General features: G+C 41.5%; 1 protein-coding gene across 6 annotated transcripts in view; it reads left to right on the top strand.

Annotated features, from left to right (window-relative positions):
* The window catches only part of gli2a (GLI family zinc finger 2a), a 405,451-nt gene that overhangs the window by 383,430 nt on the left and 4,865 nt on the right, over positions 1-17,156 (top strand). For all 6 annotated transcript variants that reach the window (XM_043694210.2, XM_043694206.2, XM_087989319.1 and 3 more), the window contains 2 exons: positions 5,794-6,075; positions 16,507-16,840. In XM_043694210.2, the coding sequence (XP_043550145.1) occupies positions 5,794-6,075; positions 16,507-16,840 (616 nt within the window). The remainder of the gene's footprint in view (positions 1-5,793; positions 6,076-16,506; positions 16,841-17,156) is intronic.

Here is a 17,156-nt window from a genome sequence, read left to right as displayed (position 1 = left end):
TCCACAGTTCCCCTATCACTTTAATCTGCTCCACCCCCTACAACTCCTTGAGATATCTGTGCAGCTCCAGTTCAGGTCTCCGCTCAATTACACTTCTCCAATTTTGATCACTCCTCCACTGGCTGCCTCACCCGTAAACGCTGGAATTTCCCATTCATTCATCACTACCTGTCCTAACTGTAGATACTTTCCAATCAACCGTCTTAGAGATGTTATTATACACCTCTGCAGTTAGTGGTACTTGGCCTCCAGACTCAGAGATAGGGACACTATCATTGAGCCACATTAACTCTCTAGACTCGAAATGTTAGCTTGGATGCTGCTTGACCCGTTGTTTGCAGCATTTTTTGTTTACAGTACAGATTCCAGCATCTGCAGTAATTTGCTCCTATTGAGAAGAGGTTTGGATCTCTTTTTATTGAATTACTCCTGTGTGTATTTTCAGACCAAAGCCAATCAGCTATCAAATATGTTTTTGATTTTTGATTTTCTTATTGATCAATTTAAAATAGTCAGCTTGAGGTGATTGAGAAACAAACCTGTGGAAACAGCTTTGAAATAATGAGAGAGATCGATAGAGTTGATGGTAGTTGTCTTTTCCTGAAGGTTGGGAATTTCAAGACGAGGGAGCATATTTTTAAGGTGAGAGGAGACAGATTAAAAAAAAACATAAAAGGCAATTTTTTACACAGGGGGTGGTTCGCGTGTGGAATGAACTTCCTGAGGCAGTCGTGGATGCAGGTGCACTTACAACATTTAAAAATCATTTGGATGGATAGGGAAGGCCCTGGAGAAGGCAGGTGGGACACGTTTATGATGTGAAGGTGCTGGTGTTGGATTGGGGTGGGTACAAAGTTAAAAATCACACAACACCAGGTTATAGTCCAACAGGTTTACTTGGAAGCGCTAGCTTTTGGAGCGCTAGCAGCCCGTGCTTCCACATAAACCTTGTTGGAGCTGTGTGATTTTTAACTTGGGACTCATTTAGTTTGGGATTATGTTCGGCATGGATTGGTTGATCTGTTTCCGTGCCGTATGACTCTATGACTCTACTCCTGCCATTATAGCTCAACCATTGCCCATTGATTTCTGTTCAGAGAGTGTCTTTAATTTTACTGTTCTCATCCTTATTTTCAAATCTCTCTGCCATTCCAAATGACCTTGCCATTCGCCACCACTGTAATCTTCTCTCCCAGCCCCATACCCTCTGAGCTACGTGTACTTTTCCAATTTGATTTGTTTGCTACTTAATTTTCCAAAGGAATGGAGTATAAAAGTAAGAGGGACAAAGTGAGGACTGCAGATGCTGGAGATCAGAGTCGAGAGTGTGGTGCTGCAAAAGCACAGCAGGTCAGGCAGCCTCCGAGGGGCAGGGGAATCAATGTTTCGGGTAAAAGCCCTTTATCAGATTCCTTAATCTCAACTATGAAAGTAAGAGGTCTTCCTAAAGCTATACAAGTCACTGGTTTGACCGCAGCTGAACAGTTTTGGACGTCATATCTGAGGAAAGATGTATTAGTATTGGAAACAGTCCAGAGAAGATTTACTAATTTGACTCCTTGTGTGCATAGATTTTCTTATGAAGAGAGGTTGATTAGGTTGGGCCTGTACTCATTGGAATTTAGGAGAATAGCAGACAATCTCATTAAAACATCTAAAATTCTGAGGTGACTTAACAGGGTAAATGTGGAAAGGTTGTTTTCCCTTGTGCGAGAATCTAGGAATAAGCAGCAGAATCCCAGAATAAAGAGTCATGAATTTAAGACAGATGAAGATGAATTTCCTCTCTCAGACTGTAGTGAATCTGTAGAACTCTTTACCACAGAGGACGGTTGAGGCTGGGTCACGAAAAATAGTCAAGATGGATATGGACAGATTTTTTAATAGTAAGGGAATCAAGGGCTATCAGGAAAAGCCAAGAAAGTGGAGTCAAGGATTATCAAATGAGCCATGATCTCATTGAATAGCATGGAAGCAGGCACGATGGGCTGAATGGCCTAATCTGCTTCTGCATCTTAAGGCTCAGTCACTCCACCATCAGTTGCCTAAACTGTGGAATTCCCTTCCTAAGGGTCTCTGACTCTTTCATCTCGGCCACTTTCAAATCCCCTCTCTATGACCATTCTGTTGGATATCTATTGAAAATCCCCTTACCTGGCTCCATACCAAATGTTTGATTTGACTCCTGCAAAATGGCTCTGGATATTCTACTGTATTACCAATGTCACATAAGTGGGAGTTATTTTTGTTATTGATGGACTCCTGACGTCTGTCCAGCCTCACTGAGGTTGGGAACTCCGTAAAATAATGTTTCAAGCTCACAACTGTACAGCAGCAGTGCAGGTGATTGATATTCCAAAGAGCTGCATCATCAGATTCCACATCAAATAACTCTGTTTTTCTTCAAGATTGAACGTCATATTCCCTTTGATAGGGCTTTATTTCATTCTCTCAGCATAGTTGGAAAGAAAGGATACAAACAAACTACTGGGCTCGGGAAAGCAATGCCTGCGAGGGTAGTTGAGGTGTGAAACCTATTTTGAAATAATTGGATGAGTATTTGAACTGTCTTAAAGCAATGGGGAAGTGGCACTAGTATATTTTTGGTGGGCTGAAGGGACTCTTCTAGCTGTATGATTCTGTGGTTTTCAACTCTCAACTTTTATTAGCCTTATGGGTGAGATTCGCACCTCCCTGGACATGACAAAGAAAGTTGTGAGTTGACCTAGAGGAATTCTTGCCCTCTTCTCACCAGGGAGATCTTTTTAATTATTTAACTGATTTTTCTAATCAAGCTGTTGAGAGATGTTATTACACACCTTCAGAACAGGGATGGTACCACTGCATCGCAAGGGGACCCAGGGAGATCTTTTTTCATGGTACAGTATGAAGCTGCATTTTAGTGAATTCTGCAGTTAATAAGATTGTTTCGAACTGCTGTGCTCTTCCAGCACCACTAATCCAGAATCTGCAGTCATTGTTTTTACCTAAGTGATTAATCTTGCTTTAGATTAGATTACTTACAGTGTGGAAACAGGCCCTTCGGCCCAACAAGTCTACACTGACCCTTCAAAGAGCAACCCACCCAGACCCATTCCCCTACATTTACCCCTTCACCTAACACTATGGGCAATTTTGAATGGCCAATTCACCTAACCTGCACATTTTTGGACTGTGGGAGGAAACCAGAGCACCCAGAGAAACCCACGCAGACACGGGGAGAATGTGCAAACTCCACACAGACAGTTGCCTGAAGTGGGAATTAAACCCGGGTCTCTGGCGCTGTGAGGTAGCAGTGCTAAGCACTGTGCCACCAAGCCACCCATACACATCTCTGGAGCTGAGATGAATTGAATCCTGGCCTCTCGGTCTGTAAGTATGAACACTACCTGTGTGCTGCAAGATCCCCAATGAAACCTTTATTTTCTTTTTGTTTTGGAACTTGAACTCAGGCCCCTCAGGGTAGGGACACTACCATGCACCACAAGAGAGCCCAGGGAGATCTTCCCGGTTTGCCTGTAATTAAGGACTTTAAATTGCGAACTAAAGGCCATTTAAAGGCCTAACTGCCACTCACTTGATTACCTGCCTTCACAGCATGTGAGAAAACATGTGAGGTGGCATGCTGGCTCAGTGATTAGCCCTGCTGCCTCACAGCGCCAGGAACCAGGTTCGATCCCACCCTCAGGTGATTGTGTGGAGTTTGCGCATTCTCTGCTTGTCAGTGTGGGTTTTCTCCTGGTGCTCTGGTTTCCTCCAAATATGTTCAGGTTAGGTAGGTTGGCCGTTTTAAATTGCCTGTAGTGTCCGGGGATGTATTGGCTAGATGGATTAGCTATGGGATATGCAGGGTTAGGGCGGAATTCTCCTCAGAGAGTCACTGTGCACTTGATGGGCTGAATGGCTTGCTTCTACACTGTAGGGATTCTATGAAAAGGGCAGATAACCTGCCTGGTGGTTTTGTGGGATGGGAAGGGCTTCTGTTTCCCTAAGTCTGTGTGCATTTGGTGGGTAGGTAGTGCAAGGGCTTGTCGAGCTGAGTCCATGAAAAGACCAGCCCTGATCTTATTGAATGGTGGAACAGATTCAATTGGCCAGATGGCCTACTCCTGCTCCTTGTGTTTGTTCCTCCAACCTGCTGACCCTCCTCTCTTTGTGACCCCATGATACTCAAAACAAAAACTACACTTCTACCTTCTTACCATTTTAGCAGCTCTTCACTTCACAACATAGTCCTCCAGTGAGGATCCCTGGGACTCAGAAAGTGCCAACGTTTGATTGACCAGTAGCACCAGCAGGGCGGGACTTTGGTTCCAAGGCTTCCAATTGGACAAACCATTCGATGGTCAACAGGGCCTAATTAATGCTTGTCCGGGCACGTGTTCTCTGCTGGAGGGGAAATGGAGTTAGTGACCCTTGCCTATGCCCACACTTGGCTGTGTCTTAGCCTTTATGCCTTTACATGAAGATAACTAAACACTGGGGTGAGAGGAATAAAACCAACTCAATCTTAATACTGCTAAGAATAGTCTCTGTGCAGAAATTCTCATGGTTTCTCAGAGAAACACTGATCGGTGTCTGAGGCCTTGAACTCTAATCCTTTTGTCTGAATGCCGACGGAACAAGATTTGTTGTATTGAGCAAAGGGTGTAGCCTTTAACGCCTGATGTTCCTACAGAGCACTACAGATGCTAGAAGGAGAGACAGTGACCTAAGGGCCAAGAGCTGAAAATGAGATTACTGTGGTCAGATCTTTGTTGATTGGTGAGGACATGTTGGGCTGATTGGCCTCATTGTGTGCCATAAACATCGATGAGCCTTTGAGAAATTTGGAAAAAATAGACAGGAAGGGAGTGAGGAGCACCCAATCATCGCAGTGATTACAAAATGGAAAGAAATAAAAACAAATAAAGGAGGAGCAAAGAATATAAAAGTAAATTTACTTTTTACCTATAAGAATATGACAATCTTGAGCCAAAAGAAGGGCATCAACTTGTTTCTTACAATCTCAGTGTGAATCATTCTCCTATAGCTCATCTATAAAACGCTTTCTTTTGATCTTCCGCACTCCCACGTAACTCATCCAGATATATAAATCCCTGTTTAGTTCTCACTGCTCATCCCCAACAGCTATTCACTCAATCAACTGGCAGAGAATAAGCCACCTTTTCCGATTGGCTGCTCACATGCCTATTAGTCTGTGGGGGAAACAAAATCCTTCTCATCTCCAGGCTTGCTCCAGGCTTTTGTGAATTTTGAGTCATTGCCCAGGAGGGTGTTAGACTCATGGAGTAAACTGTCAGGAAAGGAAATTGGAATTGATAATCTGAGAGAGTTCAGAAGGCAATTTGATATATTCCAAGGAGCTGAGCATATTGGTAAGAAATCAGATAAATGAGGTTGATTCAGGAAACACGGAGACGCCTGCTAAGCCAAGTTGTAGTACTTTTCCTGAAGGGTTTTTTTCACTTTCAATGGCTCTGGGAGACCAACAAAAATAGGCTGTTCGGTCCATGTTAACACAGCACACAGGACTCCTCCCACCTTACTTCAACTGACACTCATCATCATATTTTTCTGTTCCTTGTCCCCTCCTGTATTATCCAGTTTATCCTTAAGTGAATCTGTGTGACTCACCTCAACCATTCCAATAGGAAGTAAATTCCACATTCTCAGCTGTCTCTGGGTAAGGGAGGTGCTCCTGAATTCCTTGCTAGATTTATTGATGACCCTTGTTATTTATCAGAAGATTACTTGCTCCTCTGTACCTGATGTTGCTTATTGTCTTGACAGAAACCATATGTTTGCAAAATTCCTGGTTGCACCAAGAGGTATACAGACCCGAGCTCCCTTCGGAAACACGTGAAGACTGTGCATGGGCCAGATGCTCATGTGACAAAAAAGCAACGCAATGACACTCATCCCAGACCCCCACCCCCCAAGGAACCCAGTGACCATGACATGGCCATCGGGCCTGGGAATAGAGCGGCTGATGAGAAAGCTGAAGCAAACAGCACCAGTGGGGGCCTGGATGACTGCCTGCAAGTAAAAACCATCAAAACAGAAAATTCCATGGTAAGTCCAAGAGCTATTGGCAAGAGTAGTAAAGCAAAAGCTAATGACAACTAGCAGGGAATGTCACAGCAATTAACTGCAAAACCCTAACAGAATTGGATTTGCCAAAGCCAACATTATACGCTATGGAAGGGGTCCATTTGGTCCATGCGTATTAATTAGCATGAATCCATGGAGAAAATATGTTCAGTAAATAGGAATTTTTGACAGAAACGCCACCTGAAAAAAAGTCAATTATTTTCCATCAACATGATTTGGAGTCATTAAGTTATTGGTAATATTCAACATTGAATTGTTACGTTGATGCACATATTTTCAGCTCTTTCATCCTCCAGTTTCAACATGGTTTCAAATGTCATGCAGGGTTCTGACAGACAGTCATTTCGGAACCGAAATGTTAATTCAGCTTCTCTTTCCACACATGCTGCCAGGCCTGCTGAGTTACTCCACCACTTTCTGTTTTATCCTGCTTCTCACTGCCAGGTGCATGTTTCAGCCTATATTCAACCATGTAAGGCAGCCACTATTTTTCAGTTAATAACAACCAGTTTAGGTCTATAGTTGTATGAGGAATTGGCCCCAATTTTTCAGTTCAGAGATATAAAGTTAAGGCTATGCCCACTGAATATGTCAGTGCCAGGCAGTACTGGACATGCTGTGATTTGGATCATGCAAGGTAAGACACACCCACACAGAGTGGACCATGCTTGGCAACCAGTGAAAGAAATCAATCGTCTGCACCAACATAGGCAGTTCATATTTTATAATCGACTCCTTTTTTTTTCTCGGAAGGATCTTTGCAGGCTTCGAAATTGAGGCGGTAAGTTGGCCTGGATTTTTGGGTCCTCATTCTGATAATAGGCCTGTTAATGGGAGCAGGAGAAAGTGAGGACTGCAGATGCTGGAGATCAGAGTCAAAAAGTGTGGTGCTGGAAAAGCACAGCAGGTCAGGCAGCATCTGAGGAGCAGGAGAGCTTATGCCCGAACCGTCAACTCTCCTGCTCTTCGGATGCTGCCTGACCGGCTGTGATTTTCCAGCACCACATTTTTTGACTGTTAAAGGGAGTGGTCAGGATTTTTTTTCTCGCGGTGATCTCCAGACACGGGAGCCAGAAAGGCTTCAGCACAGCTTCCTGATCCCATGGTTCCTGTGAAAAACAAAATGGGCCTTTTGTCTTTCAGTCCAGGTCAGTTGCTCCCTCCAGCGGGACCTTTTATTGGAGGTCACCTGGGTTTTGGATTCAAGCTGTTGACTTTTGGACATGCCTTAAAATGGATGTCCCATGACATGGTTGAAAAGCAAATGATGTGAACAGGGAACCAGATCCTTTACAAATCATATGAATCCTTCAGCAGGCAGATAATCTAGACACAGGCAGATCACCCCTTCCTCACGGCATGCCTCTTAACTACCAGGATCCTTGTGCAGGAGTAGAGACCTGGCGAAGTAACATTCTCTATTTCCCGTGTGTTTTGGGGGAGGGGGGGTTCATTTGGCCAGTCAAATGGTCAAAGCAAAGGAGGCAAGGTTTTTTTTGCTAAAAACAAAATGCTGGAAATCAGAAATAAAAACAAAAAAAAGTACTGGAGGACGTCAGGAAGCGTTTGTGGAGAGAGGCAGAGTTACTATCTCAGGCCAATGACCTTACATCAGCACTTTATAGTTAAGAGTATTGTCAAATTTGATCTAGGTACTTTAGCAGGGAATTGTGCTAAAGATATATCAGTAATGTTCTGGGGCTTGTGCATTTTTCTTCCAAAAACACAAATGTGAAACTAGCCAACTGTGTCTCTGTACTAACCTACTAACAGTGTCTCCTCCTTTTCTTCTACTGCTGACTCCCCCTCTGTTGCTATGCTTGCTGCTTCAATATTCTTTCCTTCCTGACTGTAACTTCCTAAGGACAGTCGGTACTAAGGTGAGTAAAGATTTACTTAATCTCCAATCTCTCCTGCTTTATGACTGTACCGAACATGTTCCATTATAGTCAACAACACTCTTGTAAATTACCCAGCATCAGTGGCACTTAAGTAGGATAAACAGGCAGCATTTTAGAAATTGTTTAGCATTTGAAATCTGTGACAGCTGAAGGGTATTAGTTAAAGAAAAAGGATTTAAAGCAGGTTTAAATACTTCTGTGAAATATAACACTTTTAGATTTATTTAAAGGACCATAAGAATTAAGTATAATTTGATATATTGCTTTGGGGAGAAATGAAATGGGAAACAGTTAGTGTTTATGGGTGTGTTTATGGGTCGCATCATCTGAACAATTTATAGGAATAGAGTTTTTAAGCATAAAGATATGCTTTGCTCCATTTATAAAATTCCCCTTATCGATCATACCTAAATATAGAACCCATTCCCACAGTTTGGAGCACATTATATAAACACTATTGGTACAAGATTGTGCAGTGCCTGTTTATAAATAAGTGGACTTATACATATAAAGGCCTATTCACAGCTGTCAGGTAGAGATTTGTAGAGCAGGGTTGATTCAGTTGTAACTTATCCCATTCAGAAACATAAATTAATGCAGTTTATGTCTGTTTTAAATAACTATCAACAGGAAATCTATTTTTAATAAGAGTAAGATGCATGGGGACACACAGCAGAGAAGCAAACCAGTTAGTCTATCATGCCTGCCTTTGAGAAACTGTAATAATTAAGAGAAAAGTCTTTAACTTGGGAGTAGTTACATTGGATAACATATAAGTGTACAAACAAGGAACAGGAATAGACCATTCGGCCCACAAACCTACTCCGTCATTCAATAAGATCATGGCTGATCTGATTTTAACCTCAATATCACATTCCTCTATATCCCCAAAAATCTTTCATCCCTTTGGCAATCTATCTAGCTCTGCTTTAAAAATATTGAAAGATTCTGCATCTATTGCCTTTTGAGGAAGGGAATCCCAAAGAAATGATATCCTGTGAATGAATTTTTTTTTAAAGTGGGAAAAAGGAGTAGAGGAAGAATATATTGAGGTCAACGAATAGGGTGGCAGAAGGCTTATGTGGGACATACAACACTGTCATGGATCTGATGGGCTGAATGGCCTATTTCTTTACTTCAAATACCATGTAAATACCTCACAAAGGGGATTCAGAATTTTTCATCGAACTGTAACTGCTGATATTCAGGCATTTGTTGGATGTAAATTCATCTTTACATCTAAGTATCACTAAATGCAATATCAGATTGGGTAAAAACACAAAGCCTTTAAATCTTCCTCTTTTAAACACCAAATCACGCACATTGACCCCAACCCTAATGCTTACTGACCTCACTCTCACCTGGCTTCCACAGGCCACTGAGATAGAAGCGAGAGTCAAACAGGCTGTATCAGCTATGGATTACACAAACACAACTTTCTAAAAGACGACCCCCACATGAATTTTTTATTATTATGCCAGAGGGCAGTTAAGATTTAACCACATTTTGGTGTGTGTCTGGAGTCACATGTAGGTCAGACCAGCTAAGGATGGCAGTTTCCTTCCCTAAAGGACATAAGTGAAATGGATGGGGTTTTTTTCCCACTATCAGCAACGGTTTCATAATCATCATCATCTTAATTCCAGATTTTTATTGAATTCAAATACCACCATCTGCTATGGCAGGTCCCCAGAACATTACCTGGGTCCATAGATTAACAGTCCAGTGATAACGCCACTAAGCCATCACCTCCCCACTGAATGACAATATGTATATTGATAAATGGCACAGACATTCCCAAATATAGTGTTGCTATAGAAAACTGTTATATTCCAGTCCCAAATTTCTTACCATTTACTCAAGACTTAATAATTATATTCCTATTCAGCACAAGGGTAGATATGTGCTTCTGTGTGGTCATGCCCCACAATTTAAAATGCTTCCATTCCATTTGCATTAGGACAGATCAGCACAGTCTTTTAAGGGAACACTTTCCTGAGAGTTCAGCGTATCTTTAAAACATATTTTCCTTACAGTGACCAGCTCTGAAATTGACCACCTGTGTCACTTTCCTGATGATGCAATTTAGGGCGGCACGGTGGCTCAGTGGTTAGCACTGCAGCCTCACAGCAACAGGGCCCTAGATTCAATTCCAGCCTCGGGTGACTGTCTGTGTGGAGCTTGCACATTCTACCTGTGTCTGCGTGGGTTTCCTCTGGGTGCTCTGGTTTCCTCCCACAGTCACAAAGGTTAGGTGAATTGGCCATGCTAAATTGTCCATAGTATTAGGTACATTAGTCAGAGGGAAATGGATCTGGGTGGGTTACTCTTCAGAGGGTCGGTGTGGACTGGTTGGGCCGAAGGGCCAGTTTCCACACTGTAGGGAATCTAATCTAATCTAATAACAACACTTTGCATTTAGATATCGCCTGTAAGAAAGTAGAATGCCCAAGACATTTAAGTTGAAAAGGCTCTATTATGCAGATCAAAACGCACAAATACGCCTATTGAGCTCATTAATCCTGGTTATTGAACTTCCATTTTTTTCCCCGTTTTTATTTTACCTATCATTATTGGCTGTAAAAAGCTTCAGGATGTCCTGAGATTACAAAAGTCATTAAATAAATAAAATTTGTTATTCTTTCAACTTTCATTCTGTTTTCATTTAGGCCCCCTGCATATGTAGAAATTTCATCTCCCTTTCTCAGCTTTCTTGTTCTTCCCTTTTTGTTTCTGTCTTCCTGCCTGTCCTTGTGACTTTCCTGAATTCTTCCTCAGCTTCTTTTGTTGATTTGGTGTTCTCAATTATCGCTGAAAAATGATGCGTTTTGTCAACCACGTTGCCTTGTACTCATCAGGGTAATTCACTTGATTGTCAGTGAAAGGAAAATGTCCCACTTTATAAAATGTGAGTGGAATGCTCTCCTCTCACAAGGATTTTCCGCTAATATTGGTATTCTTGCAAATTGTCCTGACGAGCACAAAATGAAAAGTTTCAATAAAACATGTCTTTTTCAGCAATACTGAAGTTCTGCACTACCAAATGACTGTTTGATTTTCGGTTACTCCACTCAGCTATCCTATAATAGTTCTATCTTTAAAGCATGTTTGAAAGTCGATCAATTCCTTGCCATCCTTTCTCTGATTGAATGATGGATTGTTTTTGTCCATACTTCCTTGCACTTTTACAAAGGACTTCCTTATCTTTCACTTCTTTGCACATACTTATTGTCCTGTTGTGTGTTTCAGCATTTTCCGCTTGAGAAATTTTACAAAATACAAATTGAGCTAATTTGTAAGTATATTTTTAGCAACATTCAAGCTGTTCAGATAGACTGGTGCGACTGGGGAATGGGAGTCGAAGTGGGTTAGGGCACATATTGATGGCAGAAGACTGCCTCTGGCATTTATATTGTCTACTTTCTGTCTGTCGATCAGTCCTCAATTCATGCTAGGCAAACAGCCCCTTTACCCCAACCCCATATCATGCACTTTTCTTTAGTTTATTAAATTCCTGTCACAGCTCAGTTCCTGTTCAGCATAGAATTACGAGGTAAATAATCGCTGAGGCATGGGGACAGCAGTAAAATACTCATTCTTCTCCACCAGTGTTCTAGATAGAAGCCACACAACTCCAGGTTATAGTCCAGCAGGTTGATTTGAAATCATAAGCTTTTGGAACTCTGCTTCTTCATCAGGTGACCCCAGCCAAAGCACCAGCACCTCCACGTCAGAGTTCGAGTTCGTTTTGGAGTTGCATTTCAGTGTTGATTCAGTTTTTCTTCAGTTCCCTTCCCAGTGACTATTTTCATGGTTCGCCATGTGGCATTTCCACTGCCATCCATTATCATTGACATCTGTCAACAGGAGGTAGTGACATAGTGGTAATGTGTTTGAGCTGTAATTCATTGGTGAGAGTTTTAATTAGAATCTCATGTTGGCAGATGATGGAATTTCAATTCAATAAAAAATAAAATCTGAAATGTTAGGGGAAAAAGCTAGGTTAATGAGAATCATACAGCTACTATGATTGTCATTAAAAACTCATCTAGTCCACGAATGCCCTTTAGGGAAGGAAATGGGGAGGTGATGGCCTGCTGGTGTTATCACTAGCTTGTTAATCTATAGAGGAGAAAGTGAGGTCTGCAGACGCTGGAGATCAAAGCTGAAACTTTATTGCTGGAACAGCACAGCAGGTCAGGCAGCATCTAGGGAACAGAAGAAGGGCATGTGCCCGAAACGTCGAATCTTCTGTTCCCTAGATGCTGCCTGACCTGCTGTGCTGTTCCAGCAATAAAGTTTCAGCTGTTAATCTATAGACCCAGGGAATGTTCTGTGGACCAAGGATTAAATCCTGCCATGGTAGATGGTACTATTTGAATCCAATAAAAATCTGGAATTAAGAATCTAAAGATGACCATTAATAGTTTTGTTGAAAAAACCCATTGTTGATTGTTAAAAAAACTCATCTCGTTCACTAAGGCCCTTTATGGAAGGAAACTGCCTTACTTGGTCCAGCCAGTGTGTGACTCCAGAGCCACAGCAATGTGGTTGACTCTTAACTGCCCTCTAGAGCAATTAGGGATGGACAATAAATTCTGGAGTAGCCAGCGACACCCACATCCAGTGAATGAATTAAAAAAGAACCTGCTATCCTTACCTCCCTGCACTCACTCTGTGGCAAGTACGGAGCGAGGGTAACAGACTGGCGCACACATTTCAGTTGTGGTAACTCCACTCTTCTATAGCAGTTGAGACAAGACTTCTTTGCTCTTGTAGAATAATCCTTGCCCAATAAAAACAAACATACTATTTGCCTTTCACATTGTTTGCAACTGCATGCTCACTTTCACTGACTTGTGGATAATGATATCCAGCTCCCTTCCAACGTCAGCACTTTCTAATCTCTCACCATTTAAGAAATACCTGTACTCAGCATCATTGTTCCTCTGACCAAAGTGGACCTCATACCTACCCACATTGTATTCCATCAGCCATTCTCTTGCCCACTTACTCAACCTTGATATAAATCTCCTTGAAGACTCCAAGCATCATTCTCGCAATTCATATTCTCAGCAAGTTTTATATTATCAGCAAATTTGGAAATATTATAATTGGGCCCCACATTTAAATCGCTATATACATTGTGAACAACTACGTCCTAAGCACTGATCCTTATGTAACTCCACTGGGGACAGTGTGTAAATCTGTGAATTACCCATTTATATTGTCTGCTTTCTGAATGTTGATCAGTGCTCAATTCATGCTCGTAAATTACCCCAGTACTCTAACCCCATATCATGCACTTTTCTCTAGTTTATTAACTTCCTGTGTGGAACTTAATCAGACACTTTCTGTACATCCAAATACACCACATCCACTGACTCCACTTACTAAGTCTGGTCATAATATTCTCAAAAAATCTTCCATGTTTGTCAAGCCTGATTTCCCCTTCAAAAATCTGACCATACAATTGTTTTTGAGATATTGAATAAATATATCCCTTATAATGATCATAGTAATTCCATACTATTAATATCAGGCTAACAATTGCATAGCTTCCTGTTTTCTCGCTCCATCCCTTCTTAAACAATGGGGTTACACTAGCAGCTACTACATTTATAAGGCACCATTGCAGAATGAACATAATTTTGAAAGCTGATCACCAAATCATTCACTATCTCTGTAGCCATCTCTTTTAGCTCTGAAAAGTGAAGATCAACGAGTGGTAGGTATTGTAAATGTTCAGTCCCATTCATTTCTCCAATACTACTTGATTAGTTCCTTGCTAATTTACATTCATTTTCTAATCTATATTTCTTTACCAATTTCTCAGCCTTCAAGCTCACAATTTATTTTGGCAACTTTACTAGTGTCTTACTTTGACCTAATGCCACCTTTGACTTCCTTTGTTAGCTATGGCTTTCTCACTTTTCCTGTTTGGTATTTTTGCATTAAAGGAATGTTTTTTTTGAAAACCAGGCATTATTCTTTAAATGCTAACCATTCCCTATCTACCATTAAACTTTATAACGTATTTTCCAATCCACGACTTCATCCTCACATCTTTATAGTTGCCCTTGTTTAAACTTAAGCCCCTTGCTTCAGATTGAACTACATCTTTTTTAAAGGTTATGGAACATTCTATTGTACAATGTCACTATTCTGCAAAAGTTGTTTTACAACATGATTATTTGTAAGCCCTTTCTCACTGCATATTATATCTAAAGCACCCTATGCCGAAGTGGGTTTCTAAACTGTCTCCTGCTACGGTTACTCCTAAATATTATCTTGAACACATTCCAGGAACTCTTCCTTCACAGCAGCATGTTCATTAGATTTACCCAGTCTTTACGTAGATTGAAGACATCGATAATGACTGCAGTCTTCTTGCTAAGTGCAACTCTAGAACATAGAATTGTACAGCACAGGAACGGGCCCTTCGGCCCACAATGTTATGCCAGACATGGTGCCAATTAAACTAATTCCTTCTGCCTGACCTTAGTTAAAACCCCTCCATTTGTTGCATATTTTTGTGCTTATTTAAAGCCCCCATGAACACCCCTATCATATTTGCCTCCACCACCCTTTGGCAGCATGTTCCAGACTCCTTACACTCTCTGTTTAAACAATTTGCCCCTCACATCTCCTTTGAACTTTCTCCTCTCACCTTAAATGTATGCCCACTGGTATTAGACATTTCAACTCTGGGAAGAAGGTTCTGATTGTCAACCCTATCTATACATTTCATAATTTTGTGGACTTCTATCAAGTCTCCCCTCAGCCTCTACTGCTCCAGAGAAAACAGCCCAAGTTTTTCTAGCCTCTCCTTATAGCTTATATCCTCTAATCCAGGCAGCATCCTGGTAAACCTTTCTGCACTCTCTCCAAATCCTCCACATCATTCCTGTAATGTGGTGACCAGAATTGAACACAATACTCTAATTTCCTGATTTTATACTGTGCCTGACATTACCACTGCTGTTTAGTCATCTATAAATCTCTCACCAATTTTTGCTGCCCCCATGCTGCTTCCTAGCTCTACCCAAACTAATTCCACTTTTTATTCAGACTTCCTTCATCACTTATTATCAGCACAGCCCCACCTCCTTTTTCTTTTTGCGGATCCCTCCTAAATGTCAAATGTTGTTTAGTATTCAGCCCCCTTGGTCAGCTTGTAGCCACGCTTCATAATGCTAATTAAATCAAATGCTTTTACTTGTGCAAATGCCATCAATGCTGCAGGCATTCAGAGTACTTTTTATCTGCCTTTTTTAACAGTCCTGTATTTTGACTCTGGTTGATTCTAGAATTTGTCTTTGCTGCTTTCCATTTTCTACCTTCCATGATCAGCTTTCTTTATGTTCCACCTGTATTTCCTCTGAAGCTTCCATCCGACTTAGCTCGTCTAAACCTTCTCGAACAGCACCAGCAAATTTCCCAGCCAGGATATTCGTCCCGGTCCTACTGAGGTGTAACACATCCTCCTTGTACAGGCCCAACCTGCCCCAGAACCTGTCCGAGAAATCAAATAATCTCCCTCTTGCCCCATTTTTCCAGCCACATGTTCATCCACTCAATCTTCCTGTTTCTAAATTCACTAGCACACGAGCAATCCTGAGATGACTGCCTGAGAATGAATGATTTTCAATCTTTTGCCTAGCTCCCTAAGTCCCTCTTCCCATCCGTGTCATTGCTGCCACTGTGGACCACAAACTCTGGTCTAAAGGCTTTCATGGGCTTGAGATTAAGGATCTGGTCTCTCAAAAAGCATATGCAGTACAACCTCGATTATCCGAACATCAATTATCCAAACTTCGGATTATCCAAACAAGATCTCAACGTCCCGTAAAAATGGCATTAGGCATTTCAGCATTCCATGATCAGCATTTCATTATGGTGCATTGCCAGATAACCGAGAAATGTTCGGAATACCGGTACTCATAAATTACCGCTTGTTTACGATGAGATCGATTATCCAATCAATTATCCAAACAAAAAACACTCCCTGACAGTCTCATTCGGATAATCGAGGTTGTACTGTACTATACCGATGGCTCACTCTGAGCCACGTGATCCAGCAAGGTGTCTCTTTTAGTTCTCATTATGTATCAAGTTAGCTGAGAGTAGTTTTTAAATCTTCAAACAGGAATAGGAGTTCTCTTTGCTTGGCAAAGAGGGAAAGCAGCCAGGATACTTGCTGTTCATCGTGGTACGGTGACTTGAACTGCAAGAGGACATGGGATCTGTAGCTACAGACCCAGTGCCTTCAGAATTTGAGAAGCAAAGATAGCAGCCGCTGTGAAAGTTCACAAAATGTAAAATGCCCAATGAGAAGGTTAGTTCAGGGTAAATCATTGCTTAGAATCACCTCAGAAACAGAAAGGGAAAGAAATTAAAATAAGTTTTTGCATATAAGTAAATGTTAAGGCTAGAATGCAAATGTTTCTGTTGTTGAACCTCTGAAAGAATCTATTCTGTTTCACCTCAGATGTATCAGTCCAGCCCTGGTGGCCAATCTTCATGCAGCAGTGAACCATCGCCACTTGGCAGCACCAACAACAATGACAGTGGAGTAGAAATGAACATCAACAGTGGAGGTAGCCTGGGAGATTTGACTGCCTTAGATGATTCCCCAATTGTGGACTCCACTGTTTCATCTGGAACTTCAGCAATCAGCCTTCATTTGAGAAAGAACATGACAGCACCCCAAAGACTTGAGCAACTAAAGAAAGAAAAATTGAAGCAGGTTAGAGACATTCCTTCATGGGCAAACCCAGTGCCACCAGTCAAGAACACCAAGCTGCCTCTCATTCCCATGAATGGTAAGTTACTTTTTTTCAGTCCTGTCTAGAGAGTAAAACAGTTTGGAAAGTATAAATGGAAATAGACATTAAATATACATGGAACTTAGACACTCAAAAAAAAGCAGTCGATTTGACCCAACTGCTCTGTTTCAATCTTTATTCTGCACATGAACCTCCTCCTTCACTACGTCATCAACATTAAAGGTGGGATGCCTCACAGCACCAGAGACCTGAGTTTGATTCCAACCTTGGGTGACTACAATTGCAACATTTAAAAGGCATTTGGATGGGTATATGAATAGGAAGGGTATAGAGGGCTATGGGCTGGGTGCTG

This window comes from Chiloscyllium plagiosum, unplaced genomic scaffold, assembly GCF_037043375.1.
Source record: "Chiloscyllium plagiosum isolate Xiang-an unplaced genomic scaffold, Cpla_swu_hap1 HiC_scaffold_7, whole genome shotgun sequence".
In the NCBI taxonomy this organism is placed as follows: Eukaryota; Metazoa; Chordata; class Chondrichthyes; order Orectolobiformes; family Hemiscylliidae; genus Chiloscyllium; species Chiloscyllium plagiosum.
Note: the sequence above shows the minus strand (reverse complement) of the source record. Positions and strands in the feature narration are given on the sequence as shown.